The sequence below is a fragment of the Oryctolagus cuniculus genome, chromosome 6 (genome assembly GCF_964237555.1).
Source record: "Oryctolagus cuniculus chromosome 6, mOryCun1.1, whole genome shotgun sequence".
In the NCBI taxonomy this organism is placed as follows: Eukaryota; Metazoa; Chordata; class Mammalia; order Lagomorpha; family Leporidae; genus Oryctolagus; species Oryctolagus cuniculus.
In genome coordinates, this window is record NC_091437.1 from 66,791,658 (window position 1) to 66,811,688 (window position 20,031).

The 20,031-nt window shown below is 39.5% G+C and overlaps 1 protein-coding gene across 6 annotated transcripts in view; it reads right to left on the reverse strand.

The window, feature by feature from the left end:
* The window catches only part of LOC103352426 (POTE ankyrin domain family member A), a 204,348-nt gene that overhangs the window by 142,005 nt on the left and 42,312 nt on the right, over positions 1–20,031 (reverse strand). For 5 of the 6 annotated variants that reach the window (XM_051833798.2, XM_051833795.2, XM_051833800.2 and 2 more), the window contains 3 exons: positions 11,800–11,906; positions 8,203–8,337; positions 4,493–4,563 (listed from right to left, as the gene is read on the reverse strand). In XM_051833798.2, coding sequence (XP_051689758.2) covers positions 4,493–4,563; positions 8,203–8,337; positions 11,800–11,906 — 313 coding nt within the window. The remainder of the gene's footprint in view (positions 1–4,492; positions 4,564–8,202; positions 8,338–11,799; positions 11,907–20,031) is intronic. The other variant, XM_051833797.2, reaches the window with a different exon arrangement.

The following is a 20,031-nucleotide window of genomic DNA, read 5'->3' on the forward strand; positions in this document are numbered from 1 at the left end:
AATGGCCAACAGACACATGAAAAAATGTTCAAGATCACTAGCAATCAGGGAAATGCAAATCAAAAGCACAATGAGGTTCCACCTCACCCCGGTGAGAATGGCTCACATACACAAAGCTACCAACAACAGATGCTGGCGAGGATGTGGGGAAAAAGGGACACTAACCCACTGTTGGTGGCAATGCAAACTGGTCAAGCCACTATGGAAGTCAGTCTGGAGATTCCTCAGAAACCTGAAGATAACCCTACCATTCGACCCAGCCATCCCACTCCTTGGAATTTACCCAAAGGAATTTAAATTGGCAAACAAAAAAGCGGTCTGCACCCTAATGTTTATTGCAGCACAATTCACAATAGCCAAGACCTGGAACCAACCTAAATGCCCACCAACGGTAGACTGGATAAAGAAATTATGGGATATGTACTCTTTAGAATACTATACCGCAGTAAGAAACAACGAAATCCAGTCATTTGCAACAAAATGGAGGAATCTGGAACACATCATGCTGAGTGAAATAAGCCACTCCCAAAGGGACAAAAACCATATGTTCTCCCTGATCGGTGACAACTGACTGAACACCAAAAAGGAAACCTCCTGAAGTGAAATGGACACTAGGAGAAACGGTGACTTGATCAGCATAGCCCTGACTGTTAATGAACAACTTAATACTTTATCCCTCTTAGTAGTTTTTTTTTGTCTGTTCTACTTAATATGACTGGCTTAATTCTGTAATTAATACACAGTTATTCTTAAGTGTTGAAAATTAACTAAATGTAATCCCTGTTAAACATAAGAGTGGGAATAAGAGAGGGAAGAGATGTATAATTTGGGACATGCTCAAGCTGACTTGCCCCAAATGGTAGAGTTGGAAACACACCAGGGGATGCCAGTTCAATCCCATCAAGGTGGCATGTACCAATGCCATCTCACTAGTCCAAGTGATCAATTTTAGTTCACAATTGATCATGATGAAAGGACTAAGAGTCAAAGGGAGCACATAAACAAGTCTAGTACCTGCTAATACTAACTGATAGAATAAATAAAGGGGAGAGTGATCCAACATGGGAAGCGAGATACTCAGCAGACTCATAGAATGGCGGATGTCCTAAACAGCACTCTGGCCTCAGAATCAGCCCTAAAGGCATTTGGATCTGGCTGAAAAGCCCATGAGAGTATTCCAGGCATGGAAAGCCAAGACACTCTGGCAAAAAAAAAAGACCTAAATGAAAGATCTCTGTGAGTGACATCCCAGTGGAAAGAACAGGTCTTCAAAGAGGGAGGTACCTTTCTCTGAAGGGAGGACAGAACCTCCACTTTGACTATGACCTTGTCTAAACAAGATAAGAGTCAGAGATCTCAGAGGGCTTCCATAGCCTTGGAAACTCATGACTGGAGCATAGGGAGATTACTATAGACAGGAGTGCCAATTTGTAAAGTCAACAACAGGAGTCACTGTGCACTTACTCCTCATGTAGGATCTCTGTCCTTAATGTGCTATACATTGAGATTTAATGCTATAACGAGTACTCAAACAGGATATTTCACTTTGTGTTTCTATGGGTGTGCAAACTGTTGAAATCTTTACTTAATGTATACAAAACTGATCTTCTGTAAAAAAAAAAAAAAGAAAACAGAAAAAAGAAATTATCAATTCCCAACTAGACTGTCACTGGGATTAAACATGACAATAGGTCTGATCTGATTTCATCATCATTTAAAAAATCATCTATTATTTTTCACTTTATGTTTCTGTGTGGGAGCAAACTGTTGAAATCTTTACTTAATGTATACTAAGCTGATCTTCTGTATATTAAGAGAATCGAAAATGAATCTGGATGTGAATGGAAGGGGAGAGGGAGTGGGAAAGGGGAAGATTGCGGGTGGGAGGGACGGTATGGGGGGGAAGCCATTGTAATCCATAAGTCGTACTTTGGAAATTTATATTCATTAAGCAAAAAAAAAAACACACATGAGGTTTCACCTCACCCCTGTTAGAATGGCTCACATTCAGAAATGTTCCAAGAATAGATGCTGGAGAGGATATGGGGAAAAAAGGATATGGGGACACTAACCCACTGTTGGTGGGAATGCAAACTGGTCAAGCCACGATGGAATTCAGTCTGGAGATTCCTCAGAAACCTGAATATAACCCTGCCATACAACCCAGCCATCCCACTCCTTGGAATTTACCCAAAGGAAATTAAATTGGCAAACAAAAAAGCGGTCTGCACATTAATGTTTATTGCAGCTCAATTCACAATAGCTAAGACCTGGAACCAACCCAAATGCCCATCAACAGTAGACTGGATAAAGAAATTATGGGACATGTACTCTGTAGAATACTATACAGCAGTCAAAAACAATGAAACCGATCATTTGCAACAAGAAGGAGGAATTTGGAAAACATCATGCTGAGCGAATTAAGCCAGTCCCAAAGGGACAACTATCATATGTTCTCTCTGATCAGCGACAACTAACTGAGCACCAAAGGGGAAACTTGTTGAAGTGAAATGGACACTATGAGAAACAGTGACTGGATCAGCTCTTGTCCTGACTGTTGATGTACAATGTAATACTTTATCCATTTTAGTATTTTTTTTGTTCTAGTACCGTTGATTGAACTCTGTAATTAACACACAATTATTCTTAAGTGTTTAAATTTTAACAGAAAAGTGATCCCTGTTAGGAATTTGGAAAACATTATACTGAGTGAAATAAGCCAGTTCCAAAGGAACAAATATCATATGTTCTCCCTGATCGGTGACAGCTAACCGAGCACCAAAAAGGAAACCTGTTAAAGTGAAATGAACACTAGGAGAAACGGTGACTTGATCAGCCCTTGCCCTGACTGTTGATGAACAACTTAATACGTTATCCCTCTTAGTATTTTTTTTGTTTGTTCTACTTAATACTTTTGGTTGAATAGCATAATCAATACACAGTTATTCTTAAGTGTTGAAACTTAACTGAAAAGTGATTTCTGTTAAATATAAGAGTGGGAATAAGAGGGGGAAGAGATGTACAATTTGGGACATGCTCAAGCTGACTTGTCCCAAACGGTAGAGTTAGAAACATGCCAGGGGATTCCAATTCAATCCCATCAAGGTGGCATGTATCAATGCCATCTCACTAGTCCCAGTGATCAATTTCTGTTCACAATTGATCATGATGAAAGGACTAAGAGTCAAAGGGATCACATAAATAAGATTAGTGTCTGCAAATACTAGCTGATAGAATAAAAAAAGGGAGAAAACGATCCAACATGGGTAGCGAGACACAGCAGACCCATAGAATGGCAGATGTCCTAAACAGCACTCTGGCCTCAGAATCAACCCTTAAGGCATGTGGATCGGGCTGAAAAGCCCATGAGAGTATTTCAGGCATGGAAAGCCAAGACACTCTGGGGGAAAAAAATGACCTAAATGAAAGATCTCCTCGAGTGACATCCCAGTGGAAAGAGCAGGTCATCAAAGAAGGAGGTACCTTTCTCTGAAGGGAGGAGTGAACTTCCACTTTGACTACGACCTTGTCTAAATATGATCAGAGTCGGTGAACTCAAAAGGCTTCCATAGCCTTGGAAACTCATGACAAGAGCCCAGGGTGATTACTGATGCCATAAACAAGAGTGTCCATTTGTTAAGTCAACAACAGGAGTCACTGTGCACTTACTCCTTATGTAGGATCTCTGTCCTTAATGTGCTATACATTGTGATTTAATGCTATAACTAGTACGCAAACTCTATTTTTCACTTTGTGTTTTTATGTGGGTGCAAACTGTTGAAACCTTTTCTTAATATATGCTAAACTTATCTTGTGTATATAAAGAAAATTGAAAATGAATCTTGATGTGAATGGAAGGGGAGAGGGAGCGGGAAAGGGGAGGGTTGCGGGTGGGAGGGAAGTTATGGGGGGGGAGCCATTATAATCCATAAGCTGTACTTTGGAAATTTATATTCATTAAATAATAGTTAAAAAAATACAAGAAATCTAATCACTGACTTATTTGGCTGCTACTTTGTAATCTAATCCTTCTTATTTTTATCTATGGTGAAACCACCAAGAGTAATTTACCATCAGAAGCTTTATCTGGGGCTGGTGCTGTGGCGTAGCAGGTAAAGCCACTGCCTGCAGTGTCGGCATCCCATATGGATGCTGGTTTGAGTTCCATCTTCTCTACTTCCAATTCAGCTCTCTGCTATGGCTTGGGAAAGCAGTAGAAGATGACCTGATTCCTTGGGCCTCTGCACCCACGTAGGAGACCCAGAAGAAACTCCTGGCTCCTGGCTTTGGATCAGCCCAGCTCTGCTCATTGTGGCTATTTGGGAACTAAACCAGAAGATGAATAAGTTTCTCTCTCTCTCTCTCTCTCTCTCTCTCTCTCTCTTTCCGTCTCTTTCTCTCTCTCTCTTTCTCTCTGCCTCTGCCTCTGCCTCTCTGTAACTCTGCTTTTCAAATAAATAAATCTGAAAAAAAAAGGAAGAAGAAGCCTTACCTAGGTTTCTCTCTTCATGCCCTTTTTGTTTCATTCTTTCCATATAATCTAAAATTATCAGATGATTTTTTCTATGTATACAAAAGAGATAAGTAAAATTATTATTTGAATACTGATACAATGCCTTAGAATATTTCAGGTAGTATCAGAACTGGTATCAGAATTTTAGTTATCCCAATATGTTTCAAATTTAAAAACTCTACAAACTTTTTCTTAAGCTTGCAATTTCAAAGGGAAAAAAGTAAAATAGTCATACATTGATGATAGTATACCTTAATAAATTAATTAGAGTTAATATGACATAATGAAAACTGTCCTGAACTTAGAAGTCCCAGTCTGTAATCATTAGCTATTCCTTGGACTAGTCATTTAGATTGAGATTTTCTTTTAAAAAATAAGAAATTCTCTACCTTTTTCATTAGACACTTATGAAGATTTAATGAGGTAATATAAAAGAAATAGTGAAGAAACAAAATGCTTTGTCCTTCAACTTTATCATCAAAACTATTATAGAATTCTAAATAAAATCTGGTGTGTACTTTTTCTTTAGTTCTAATAGTCAAATGTTGCAGTTTTCAGAAAATATTCTTATTTCTAATTCTGGTTATTAAGTATTCCATGTGTTTTGCAATTCGAGGTACCTCAGGTACTTAATAATTTGTAACTACATGTATTTATAAACATATCATCTTATGAGATAGCATAATTGACCTAATCATTCACACTGGCAGAAAACTGAGAGATGTCAGAAACTGACAGACTACTACTGTCCCTTCTAACTCTGAATAAATTGATCATTGTTAGAATGATACTTATTCTGCCTACTCAAACTCCAACTGACTTGGAAGACCAAACCTGACTTTAATATATGGACACTGATGAGCTATGAATGAGGCTTAACGCTCTTAAATCCAAGTAGCCTATTTTATTTTTCAAATATCTATACTTGAAAGGCAGAGTTACAGAGAAAGAGGGAAAGATGGGGGTGGGGGGGAATGAATGAGAATCTCCCTTTGGCTGGTTCACTCCCCAAATGACCACAACAGCCAGGGCTGGATCAAACCGAAGCCATCAGCCAAGAAGCCCATCCTGGCCTCCCACATGCATGGCAGGGGCCCAAGCACTTGAGCCATCTTCTGCTGATTTCCTAAACACATTAGCAGGGAGCTAGATCAGAAGTGTAGCAGGGGCCGGCGCCGTGGCTCACTTGGTTACTCCTCCGCCTTCGGTGCTGGCTTCCCATATAGGCGTCAGGTTCTAGTCCTGGTTGATCCTCTTCCAGTCCAGCTCTCTACTGTGGCAGTGGAGAATGGCCCAAGTGCTTGGGCCCCTGCACCGCTTGGGAGACCAGGAAGAAGCATCTGGCTCCTGGCTTCTGATTGGTGCAGTGCCGGCTGTAGAGACCATTAGGGGAGTGAACCAACAGAAGGAAGAATTTTCTCTCTGTCTCTGTCTTCTCACTATCTATAACTCTACCTGGCAAATAAATTTAAAAAATAAAAAGAAGTGTAGCAGCCAGGATATGAATCAATGCTCATATGGGATGCTGGCATCACAAGCAGCAGCTTAACTTACTGCACCACAATGCCACCCTCCCCTCAAATAACCCACTTTAGATTGAAAGAAGTCTAGTACCTGCTAACACTAACCGATAGAATAAATAAAGGGGAGAGTGATCCAGCATGGGAAGCGAGATACTCAGCAGACTCATAGAATGGCAGATGTCCTAAATAGCACTCTGGCCTCAGAATCAGCCCTAAAGGCATTCCGATCTGGCTGAAAAGCCCATGAGAGTATTTCAGGCATGGAAAGCCAAGACACTCTGGCAAAAGATCTCTGTGAGTGAGATCCCAGTGGAAAGAACAGGTCTTCAAAGAAGGAGGTACCTTTCTCTGAAGGGAGGAGAGAACCTCCACTTTGACTATGACCTTGTCTAAACAAGATAAGAGTCGGAGAACTCAGAGGGCTTCCATAGCCTTGGAAACTCATGACTGGAGCATAGGGAGACTACTGATGCCATAGACAGGAGTGTCAATTGGTAAAGTCAACAACAGGAGTCACTGTGCACTTACTCCTCATGTAGGATCTCTGTCCTTAATGTGCTGTGCATTGAGATTTAATGCTATAACGAGTACTCAAACAGTATATTTCACTTTGTGTTTCTATGGGGGTGAAACTGTTGAAATCTTTACTTAATGTATACTAAACTGATCCTCTGTAAAAAAAAAAAAAAAAAAAGAAAGAAAGAAAAAGAAAAAGAAATTATCAACTCCCAACTTGACTCTCACTGGGATTAAACATGACAATAGGTCTGATCTGATTTCATCATCATTTAAAAAAAATCATCTATTATTTTTCACTTTATGTTTCTGTGTGGGAGCAAACTGTTGAAATCCTTACTTAATGTATACTAAGCTGATCTTCTGTATATTAAGAGAATCGAAAATGAATCTTGATGTGAATGGAAGGGGAGAGGGAGTGGGAAAGGGGAGGGTTGTGGGTGGGAGGGACGGTATGTGGGGGAAGCCATTGTAATCCATAAATCGTACTTTGGAAATTTATATTCATTAAATAAAAGTTAAAAAAAAAGATTGAAAGAATTCTGAAGAAGGGCTTCCTTATGATACAGAATTTGAAACTATTGTGAAAATTTAAGGTAAAGACCAAGTACTCATAATATGGAGGATTTTCATTAATGTGACGGGGCAACATAAGTTGATGCCCACTCTGGGAAATAATGACCAAGGACACTGCACAATCCAATAAAAGATGCACACAGAATATAAATGGGCTTTAACTTATATATTTGGTAGCAAAGCGTAAAAAAAACCCTGATCTTTTCCTACAAAATTTTTGGAACCTCTGACAGAATGGAATGATCCTAATTAATATTTTCTAACAGAGAAGACAAATAAGAGCCTCAAAAATAACTCACCACAAAGGTTTAGGCTAAGATGTGGACTCCACATAAGGTTTTCTTGGATGAGTCCAGTTTCTCACTATTTGCATGGCTAAATCTAGGAGGCCAAAATGCTTAGTAGGGTGCTACTGCCTTATATACAATGGCTGAGTATATATGCATTTGTAAGTCAACTAGTAAATGTTTTAACCTTGGAGTATAGGTTTAGTTTACCATGAGGACTGGGGGATCTGGATCAGTAAAAGAATTCTGGTAGCAAAAGTCAATCATTGCTGGACTTTAGGGGCAATTTCAATAGCAAAACTAAAGAAACCGCAAAAAAGCACAGAATTACTAAAATGTCCTTCCTGTCTGATTAGTGAAAGAAGATTCCCTTTGTTGAACTTATGAAACCCTCTTGGTTCTTGGAAAATTCAAAGATTTAGAAGATAGCTCTCAGGGGAAAGTACAAGATTTTCTGATTAAACTGGACATTTCAAATTCTAACTAATGAGAAAAATCAAAAAGGTGACACTATTTGAATTCCAAGCTTAAGGGTTACTCTTGGAATGGTATGGGCATTGTTTGGATCTTAAGAATAAAAATCTTCAAATTCTGAGATAAACAATCTGGTATCCACTACTACTTCTAATTAGTCAATGAGCTTTTGCTTGGTTTCTGATTGATGAAGCATATTCACTCACTGTCATTTCAAAAACTACAAAATCTTACCTCATCTAAAACACGCAATTGTTATAATTATTTTAAACATCAATTTAATGTTGACTGGCATTTTTCTGTAAACACTTACGTATTAAATTTAAGACGAGCATACTTTTCTGCTGTAAACCCACAGCTATCTTCACAAAATGCATCAACCCCTTGTTGAAGAAGAAGGCTGAGTATCTTGGATGATCTGTACTGAGCAGCAAACATGAGTGATGTTCTAAAACAACAGATAAATTTACCATTGGAAACTTTAATGGAGTGACTTAAACAGCTGACTTAACATATTTTCACCACAGTAATCACTTCCCGGACTATGTACAATTGACCATTTAAATGTATTAACAGACATAAGCATTTGGGATCTCAAGTTCTCTAAGCTAACTCCAGGGCTAAAGAAAAAGGACCCAAAGGAAGCCTTTTGTACAACTGAGGTATTCCATGGAAGTTATTAATTTAAAGTCCCTTAATGAACAACTGTTGAGATCCTTTATTGAATTGGGCAAAGATTTGAATGCAAAATTTTCCATTTTTCCCTAGTTTGATATATCAGTCAACTAGAAGTCAGGTAAGTAAAAGCTATTTGCAGAAACCAGCACTGTGGCATAGCAGGTAAAGCCGCAGCCTGCAGTGCCGGCATCCCATATCAACACCGGTTCGATTCCTGAATGCTCCACATCTGATCCAGCTCTCTGCTATGGCCTGGGAAAACAGTGGAAGATGGCCCAAGTCCTTGGGCCCTGACACCTACATGGAAGATCCAGAGGAAGCTCCTGGTTCCTGGCTTCAGACTGGCACATCTCTGCTGTTGCAGCCATTTGGGGAGTGAACCAACAGATAGAAGACCAATCTCTCTCTTTCTCTCTCTCTCTCTCTCTCTCTCTCTCTCTCTGCCTCTGCCTCTGCCTCTCTGTAAATCTACCTTTCAAATAAATATATAAATTTTTTAAAAAGCTATTTACAGACTTAAACCTAGAGTATTATAATGTCATAATAGTCATAGTAGGTTCAGCTAACTAACAATGCTGATAAACATGTGCCAGGTAATACATTAAATTTTATATAAATAGGAGACACTGCTGTGGCATAGGAGGTAAAGCTTCCACCTGTGGTGCTGGCATCCCATATTGGTGTCAGTTCAAGTCCTGACTACTCCTCTTCTGATTCAGCTCTCTGCTATGGCCTGAGAAAGCAGTGGAGGATGATCCAAGTGCTTTGGTCCCTGCACCCACATGGGAGACCCAGAGGAGGCTCCTGGCTCCTGGCTTCAGACCGGCCCAGCTCTGCCCATTGTAGCCATCTGGGGAGTGAATGAGCAGATGGAAAACTTTTCTCTCTGTCTATAACTCTACCTCTCAGATAAATAAATCTTTTTAAAAATTATATAAATATATAAGATATTTATATACATATAATCTTATATATGTTCACCCTTCAAGGATATCTTACTATCCCCTTTTCATATCACTTAAAATTTGGTAATGTTCTCAAGGTCACACACTTAATAGGTGTGTGACATCTAGGAATTAAATCTAGTCTTTGTGTCTTTTTTTATCACCTATTACTTAGCTTCATTAAAGGAAATCTTAGTAATACATTAAATTTTATATAAGTAGAAGCCAGTGCTGTGGCATAGTGGGTAAAGCTGCTGCCTGCAGTGCCATCATCCCATATGGGTGCCAGTTCAAGTTCCACTGCTCCTCTTACAATCCAGCTTTCTGCTATGGCATGGGAAAGCAGTGGAAGATGGCCCAACTACTTGGGACCCTGCACCCACCTGGGATACCTGGAAGAAGATGCTGGTTACTGGCTTCAGATAGACCCAGCTCTGGCTGTTGCAGCCATTTGGGGAGTGAATGAGCAGATGGAAAACCGCTCTCGCTCGCTTGCTCTCTCTCTCTCTCTCTCTCTACCTCTCCTCTCTCTCTCTATAACTCTTTCAAATAAATAAATATTTAAAAATTAAATAAATAAATAAAGGAAAAGCTTATCTAAACAAAGTTATCTTTCTTCCCTCTGTCCAAACTAATTAAAAATAATATCAATGGCAGGCATTTAACCTAGCCATTAAGACACTGGTTAAATGCTTTTTTTTTTCCCATATCAGACTATCCAGGTTTCATTCCCAGATCCAGTTTCTGACTACAGTCTCCTACTAATGCATACCCTAGAGGGCAGTAGTGATGGTTAAGTAATTGGACTCTAGTAACCCACATGGGAGACTTGATTGTGTCCTCAGCTCTAAGCTTCCAGTTGGCCCAGCCTGGGCTGTTGCAGGCATTTGGGCAAAGAAACAGTGAAAGGGAGCATGCTCATTCTTTTATCTATCTGTCTCTCTCTGCCCCCACATCTCCTTCCCTTCTTCCCTCTCTCCCTCTGTCTCTCTTCCTAATAAAAATTTTAAAAAATACAACTTTAAAAATTAAATAAAGGGAACCAGCATTGTGGCATAGCAGGTAAAAGCCACCACCTGCAATGCCTGCACCCCATATGGGCGTCAATTTCATGTCCTAGCTGCTCCACTTTCAATCCAGCTCCATGCTAACAGCCTGGGAAAAGCAGCGGAAAATGGACCAATGCTTGGGCTCCTGAAACCATGTGGAGGCCCAGAAGAAGCTCCTGGCTCCTGCCTTCAGCCTGGCCCAGCATTGGCTGTTGCAATCATCTGGGGAGTGAACCAATGGAAAGAAGAGCTCTCTCTGAGTGTCTCTCCTTCTCTCTGTGCAACTCTGACTTTGAAAAAAAATTCTTTTAAATAAATAAAAATATCAGAATACAGCTGACATCAAGAAGAAAAAAACTGATGAAACTACAGTATCTAGTACTAACAAGCTATAGTCACTCAGGGATATCCTAACATGAATATTCTTCAAAGAAAGCAATTTAAAACAAAAAGTCACCCTACAGACAAAATGACTTTCATTTCCTATCCTAGCATTTTTATTTTTTAAGATTTATTTATTTTTATTGGAAAGTCAGAGTTACACAGAGAGAGGAGAGAGAGAGAGGTCTTCCATCTGCTGGTTCACTCCCCAATTGGCCGCAACAGCCATAGCTGCGCCGATCCAAAGCCAGGAGCCAGGAGCTTCCTCCTGCATGTGGCTGCAGGGGTCCAAAGACTTGGGCCATCTTCCACTGCTCTCCCAGGCCATAGCAGAGAGCTGGATTGGAAGTGGAGCAGCCAAGTCTCAAACCAGCGCCCATATGGGATGCCTATACTTCAGGCCAGGGCATTAACCCACTGCGCCACAGTGCTGGCCCCCTATCCTAGCATTTTTAAATGAAAGGCATATAAGAAGAAAAATTTTAAATACTACATAAGAATTCAAAAGCTCAATACGAAGTCATAAACTAAAAGTACATACTTTATCAAACCAGTAAAATTGAAATGAATCCTCTTTAGCTAATATAAGCTCATATAACCAAAACAAGTCAGATTATGGGAAAAAAGTACCAATCACTATTACAAGGGACTATGACTACTACTATATGTTGTTCATTGTATTGCCCAGACCAAATAATTGCCTTTCTTCTCCCTAACACGATTTGTGTGACTATTTTTCATAATATCTCAATAAAAATGTTAATCTTTTTTATTAACTTTATATTTTGGGGGTTTGAATGACTCCTACCAATAGACTATCAGTAAGCTTTAAAAAGAAAGAAAATTGAAATACTGTACCTATTCATATTATCAACTACATGAACATTTGCTTTATTCATTATTAGAAATTCCACCATTTTCTCTTTCTCTTCATGCATTGCAACTAGAAGTGGTGTGAGGCCATCCTGTAAAGCAATTTATAATTCACAACATTACATATTTCTTAACTGAACTGATAACATTTGAAATGACCCAAAAGCCTTAGACATACAACATGGAAAGTAAAGAAAAGAGACTCTTCCCTTTTACCCTTGTTCTTTCACATATGCTCTGCCTTCCTTTCAAAGCTCTCAATTGCTCCACACTCACTTCATCTCCACACTCACTTCAAACATTTACTGCTTACAAGATTTTTTGCTTCTATCAAAGCATTCATCCATCATGATGTTATAATTATATGATTGTTTCCCATCTAAACCAAGACACGAGGAAAAGGGCTATATCTTCTGTGTCTTATATAGAAATAAAGGCTTTAAGTAGTTTTATTGAACTGATGAGCTAAATTATTATCTGTAGAGCAATGTTTCTCAATATATACTCCCAAGAGCATTTATTTTTGCATAAAGTATGCACTGCACTCCAATACAAAGCTTCCATAGTCATCTATGTTTGGGGAATATTATAAAACTATGTATCATGTGTCCCCTAGGTGGGACCAGGAGCAAATTGGACACATCCCAGGACAGCCTTTGCACAGCATACCATTCAGTAACATGAGCTCAAGGGATTCCCAATCTGATAAAGAGCACCTTGAAATTCAAATTTCTTCCTAAGCCTCCTATATTTTACGTAGACACAATTTATTAGGCAAACTACTCACATTTCTACTTTTACATCAGCTGAGGATGTGTTTCCAAATGACATGTATAATCTATTTCCCCTTAAAATTCAAGCCCAACTTGTAATAAAAGGGACTGATAATACCTAGTACACAGTTTTCCAACAATTAAATAACAATCATTCATATTTAAATCTGCCATATCATTAATCAAATAGGTATTTGGTTTGTAGGACTTTGGAGACTAAACTGTTAACTAAATTCCCATGTATATTCTTTCCAACATCATGGTTTTCAGTTTTACATCTGCCATACTGATTATGTGTCAGGGTTCAACAAACTAAACAGACACACCAAGATTATATTATCATACAGTTTCAAACAGAAAAAAGTGTTCACAATTTGCAACTATTCTAACCATGAAAACCTTGCTTAGACCTAATACCCTGAATAACAGAGACAAGAAATCATTAAAGTGTCAACATCTTCTCATTCAAAGACTATCCATAAGCAAATTTCTGAAGACCCTCCCAATGGCAGAGAATGACATTTAACAGGTAAAGAACAGTTTTCTATAAGCTGAGAGTTATCAGCAATATCATCCCTCCAAACTTCCCAACTACAGATCAAATGAAACAATGATGAAAAATTAATATTGTTGGAAAGTAAAGTGTTGAAGGAAGTAACATCTACCAAACTATCAAAGATTTATTAAGTTTTTGAGACTTTATATATCACATTTAACTATTCAGTGGTCCTCAACCAAGAGTTTATCAGAATCACAAGAAATTTTTTTTTTGTTAGTTAATTTTTTTAACCTTTATTTAATAAATATAAATTTTGAAAGTACAACTTTTGGATTCTAGTGGCTTTCCCCCTCCATGTCCAGGCCATAAAAGATTTATTGAATCAAAAGGTTCATGGCAGGGGCAGCTTTGTGGTGCCAGAGGGTTAAGCCACCACTTGCAACATTAGCACCACATATTGGAGCACCCATTCAAGTCCTAGATGCCTGGCTCCTCTCCACCTCTCTGCTATTATATTTGAGAAAACAGCAAAAAATGGCCCAAGTATCTGTGCTCCTGCCACTCACATGAGAGAACCGGTTGAAGTTCTAGGCTCTTGGCATTAGACTAGTCTCAACCATTGCAACCATTTGGGGAATAAACAAGCATATTCTTATTCATTCTCTCTCTCTCCCCCCCCATCCTATCCTCCCTCCCTCCTCTTTCTCCTGCCTCCTTCCCTTACTCCCTTGCTCCAACCATGTCACTCTGCAAGTTTCTTAAAAATGTTATGGGGGGGGAGGAGGAGGGTGAGGCGGGGAGTGGTGCTGTGGCATAGTGGGCAAAGCACTGCCACCTAAAGTGCTGGCATCCATATGGCTGTCAGTTCGAGTCCCGGCTGCTACATTTCCGATCCAGCTCTCTGCTATGGCCTGGGAAGGCAGTAGAAGATGGCCCAAGTCCTTGGGCCCCTGCACCTGCGTGGGAGACCAGGAAGAGGCTTCTGGCTCCTGGCCTCAGATCAGCCCAGCTCCAGCCATTGTTGCAGCCATTTGGGGAGTGAACCAGTGGATGGAAGAGCTCTCTCACTCTCTCTCTCTCTCTCTCTCTCTGCCTCTGCCTCTGCCTCTCTGTAACTCTCACTTTCAAATAAATAAATCTTTTAAAAAAAATGTTAGTGGGTTAACCTACACATGTAACCTATATGTGTAAATCTTTGTTAAATAATTCCAAGTCATTGTGATATACAATTTCAGCTAACAACTAGTGCAGTAGGCTGAGTCCTCTTACCAACATGGCCAGTTTCATTCATCATTTGAGAACTTAAACAAAAAAGGAATAAAAAGAGACAGACCCATTTGCTGAAAACTAATTTTTCTGGGTAGGAGTACAACAAGGACTAGGAAACTCAAAATCCAACCTGACTTTATTTATAAGATACCTTTCTCCCACCTTCCCATCAAGACATTCTAGATCTGAAAGATGAGTTATGACTCTTCTCTAAGCAACTCTTTCTAACAAAACAGAATAATATGTCAGTTAATTATTTTTTCTTCCCTCTTGTTTGCCACTTAATCACCACTTATTCACAATCTGGTTTCCCAAGAATCTTCTTAAAATGGATCTCAAGGCAAGTCTGCAATTCACTAACTCTTATTTACCAAAATAGGAATTATTACACTCAAAATTGAAAACCATTTTGTCTACACAAAAAAAACTGGAAAAAATAAACAAAACCAAACAAAAAATGCCATCTTAGTATTTTCCCTCATTTACCTAACTTCTCAATTGTTGATTGCCTTCTCCTTTTCCCTTTCCAAGTTTCCCTCAAGCCTTGCCACAAAGATACATGTAGAAAATCAATAACATCAATATATTTATTTACTGTAGTATGCTCTTGCCTAGTGTTTTAAATTAAAGCCTGTTTCTAAGACAAAACCTACTTTCCTGTATTTTACTGTCACTAGAAAAAATGTGAGTGGGGAAATATATTTGAAGAAATAGTCTTACCTTTGGCAAATTCAGTGTTCTTCAAGATATTGGTCATAAATACATGGAAATCTATAACCTGTAATGCTTCTGTAAAGTGGCTAATATTTAAATGAAATCTTAGATGATTATTTTAAAATATGTTCATACAATGAATGCTTGAACCTACAAATATGGAGAACTGACTCTAAGTATTTTAATGTTAAAAAATGTATTCCAGGGGGCGGGGCAAGATGGTGGAATAGTGGGGGCGCGCACCGATAGTCCAGGAAAATTTAGTTTAATAAAAGTGGAGTTACGGTAGCCTCAGAAAAAGGATCAGGAAAAAATTGCAGAGGAAACTCTTCCGGATCTAGTGGCTGTGACTCAGAGGACCTACTGGGAGAGCAGGGTCGCCCAACGCGCGGAAGCCGAACCGCGGGAGCCACACAGTCTGCGCACCAGTGCGGGAAGGGGAGTGGATGTGACACAGACACCAGCGGGGAGAGGAGGGACGCCCAGGGCCCCGAGTCCACACATCGGCACTGGAAGGCGAGGTGAGCTCAGTAACCGGAGACATTGGCGGGGAAACGGCGGACAGAATTTTAGAGGGAAGCGGGCTTTGAAGCGGGAAAGTTCACCAGACTGACTATAGGAGAGAAGGAAAAAAAAAAAAGCTGGGAGCATACTGATACAGACAAGTTCCTCTCTCCACCAACCTTGCAAAGGCGAGCAAGAGACAAAGAGTAAGCCCCACTTGGGATATACATAATAAAAGGGGAGAGTTAAGGCTACAATTCAGTAGCCTAGGCAACCCAGTGGGAGTCCAGAAGAGAAACAGAGCCTGCACAGACTCTTTGGGTAGAAGCCAGAGATCGGAAGCTAAATACCATCAATGCTGCTCAGCCTTCCAGTATTACTTACCTCCAGAATAAAAAATAAAATAAAATAAAATAAAATAAAATAAATGAATAAATAAAAAATAGAGATTTACCACGCATAACCTGAGGGTGTCACATTTGCACACCCGTAACCCGGAAGAACCAAGCAGAGCTCTCAGGCCACACGCATCTCAAGCCTCCAAGGCTCCTCCAACAGCAGGCAGTCCACTTAACACAGACATAGTATAAAAAAAAAAACTCATAGTGAGGGAAAAAGAATTAACCATGCCAAGCAATAAACACAGAAATCGAGGGAACAATATCTACGATGACACTATGATGCCTCCAAATAAACAAAACACCCCAAGCCAAGATTATGAAGATGATGAGATAGAAGCAATGCAAGATACGGATTTCAAAAAATTTATGATAAGATCATTTAGAAGTTTTCAAAAGCAAATCCTTGAACTACAGAAATCCTTATTGGACAGGATTGAAAATCTCTCTCGTGAAAATGACATTTTAAGGAAGAATCAAAATGAAACGCAGAAACTAGTAGAACAGGAAAGTCTGATAGTGAAGAGAAATCAAAATGAAATGAAGAGCTCAATAGATCAAATGACAAACACATTAGAGAGCCTTAAAAACAGAATGGGTGAAACAGAAGAGAGAATATCAGACTTAGAAGACAGAGAACAGGAAAGGATACAGTCAAACCAAAGATAAGAAGAGGAAATTAGAAATCTAAAAAATATTGTTGGGAATCTACAGGATACTATTAAAAAACAAACATTCCGGTTCTAGGAGTTCCTGAAGGCATGGAGAGAGAGAAAGGATTAGAAGGCCTTTCTAATGAGATACTAGCAGAGAACTTTCCAGGTTTGGAGAAGGACAGAGACATCCTAGTACAGGAAGCTCATAGAACCCACAGTAAACATGACCAAAAGAGATCCTCACCACAACACGTTGTAATTAAACTCACCACGGTGAAACAGAAAGAAAAGATCCTAAAATGTGCAAGAGAGAAACGTCAGATTACTCTCAGAGGATCTCCAATTAGACTCATAGCAGACTTATCAGAAACACTACAGGCTAGGAGGGAATGGCGAGACATAGCCCAGGTGCTAAGAGAGAAAAACTGCCAGCCCAGAATATTATATCCTGCTAAGCTCTCATTTGTGAATGAAGGTGAAATAAAGACTTTACATAGCAAACAGAAATTGAAAGACTTTGTGGCCACTCGTCCGGCCCTGCAAAAGATACTTTAAGATGTGCTACACTCAGAAACACAGAAACATGGTCATCAATATGAAAGAAGGTAAAGGAAGAACACCTACCAGGAAAAGAGCATGGGAAGCTCAAAGCATATACTAGAAAATATCTCCGGGAAAATGGCAGGGCAAAGTCACTATGTATCAATAGTCACATTAAACGTTAATGGACTTAACTCTTCAGTTAAAAGACACCGATTGGCTGACTGGCTTAAGGAACAACACCCAACTATTTGTTGCCTACAAGAAACACATCTCTCTAACAAAGATGCATGCAGACTGAAAGTGAAAGGTTGGAAAAAGATATTCCATGCCAACAGAAATCAAAAAAAGCAGGTGTAGCCATATTAATATCAGACAAAATAAACTTTAATACAAAAACTATTAAGAGAGACAAAGAGGGGCACTATATAATGATTAAGGGTTCAATTCAACAGGAAGATGTAACTATTATAAATGTATATGCACCTAATTACAGGGCACTGGTCTATTTAAAAGATATGATAAGGGACTTAAAGAGAGACTTAGATTCCAATAGAATAGTACTGGGGGACTTCAATACTCCACTCTCAGAAATAGATAGATTATCCGGACAGAAGATCAACAAGGAAACAGCAGATTTAATCGACACTATTGCCCAAATGGATCTAACAGATATCTACAGAACTTTCAACCCTACATCTAAAGACTTTACATTCCTCTCAGCAGTACATGGAACCTTCTCTAGGATTGATCACATACTAGGTCATAAAGCAAGTCTCAGCAAATTTAAAAGAATTAGAATCATACCATTCAGCTTCTCAGACCACAGCGGAATGAAGCTGGAAATTAGCAACTCAGGAAACCCCAGAAAGTATGCAAACATATGGAGACTGAACAACATGCTCCTGAATGAACACTGGGTCATTCAAGAAATCAAAAGAGAAATCAGAAACTTTCTGGAAGTAAATGAGGATAACAACACAACATATCAAAACTTATTGGATACGACAAAAGAAGCATTGAGAGGCAAGTTGATATCAATAGGTGCCTATATCAAGAAATTGGAAAGGCACCAAATAAATGAGCTTTCAGCACATCTCAAGGACCTAGAAAAACTACAGCAAACCAGACCCAAATCTAGTCGGAGAAGAGAAATAATTAAAATCAGAGAAGAAATCAACAGGATTGAATTCAAAAAAAATTACAAAAAATCAGCCAAGCGAAGAGCTGGTTTTTTTGAAAAAATAAACAAAACTGACACCCCATTGGCCCAACTAACTAAAACAAGAAAAGATCCAAATCAATAAAATCAGAAATGAAAAAGGAAATGTAACAACAGACACCACAGAAATAAAAAGAATCATCAGAAATTACTACAAGGACCTGTACGCCAGCAAACAGGGAAACCTATCAGAAATGGATAGATTCCTGGACACATGCAACCTACCTAAATTGAACCAGGAAGACCTAGAAAACCTAAATAGACCCATAACTGAGACAGAAATTGAAACAGTAATAAAGGCCCTCCCAACAAAGAAAAGCCCAGGACCAGATGGATTCACTGCTGAATTCTACCAGACATTTAAAGAAGAACTAATTCCATTTCTTCTCAAACTATTCAGAACAATCGAAAAAGAGGGAATCCTCCCAAATTCTTTCTATGAAGCCAGCATAACCTTAATCCGTAAGCCAGAGAAAGATGCAGCACTGAAAGAAAATCATAGACCAATATCCCTGATGAACATAGACACAAAAATCCTCAATAAAATTCTCGCCAAGAGAATGCAACAACACATCAGGAAAATCATCCACCCAGACCAAGTGGAATTATCCCTGGTGTGCAGAGATGGTTCAACATTCACAAATCAATCAATGTGATTCACCACATTAACAGACTGCAGAAGAAAAACAATATGATTATCTCAATAGATGCAGAGAAAACATTTGATAAAATACAACACCCTTTCATGATGAAAACTCTAAGCAAATTGGGTATAGAAGGAACATTCCTCAATACAATCAAAGCAATTTAGGAAAAACCCACGGCCAGCATCCAATTGAATGGGGAAAAGTTGGAAGCATATCCACTGAGATCTGGTACCAGACAGGGATGCCCACTCTCACCACTGCTATTTAACATAATTCTGGAAATTTTAGACAGAGCCATCAGACAAGAAAAAGAAATTAAAGGAATACAAATTGAGAATGAAGAAGTCAAACTATCCCTTTTGCAGACGATATGATTCTTTACTTAGAGGATCCAAAGAACTCTACTAAGAGACTATTAGAACTCATAGAGGAGTTTGGCAAAGTGGCAGGATATAAAATCAATGAACAAACATCAACAGCCTTTGTATACACAAGCAATGACATGGCTGGGAAAGAACTGCTAAGATCAATCCCATTCACAACAGCTACACAAACAATCAAATGCCTTGGAATAAACTTAACCAAGGACGTTAAAGATCTCTACGATGAGGCTGGCGCCGCAGCTCACTAGGCTAATCCTCCGCCTAGCGGCGCCGGCACACCGGGTTCTAGTCCCGGTCGGGGCGCCAGATTCTGTCCCGGTTGCCCCTCTTCCAGGCCAGCTCTCTGCTGTGGCCAGGGAGTGCAGTGGAGGATGGCCCAGGTGCTTGGGCCCTGCACCCGCATGGGAGACCAGGAAAAGCACCTGGCTCCTGGCTCCTGCCATCGGATCAGCACGGTGCGCCGGCCGCAGCGCGTCGGCCGCGGCGGCCATTGGAGGGGGAACCAACGGCAAAGGAAGACCTTTCTCTCTGTATCTCTCTCTCACTGTCCACTCTGCCTGCCAAAAAAAAAAACTCTACGATGAGAATTACAAAATCTTAAGGAAAGAAATA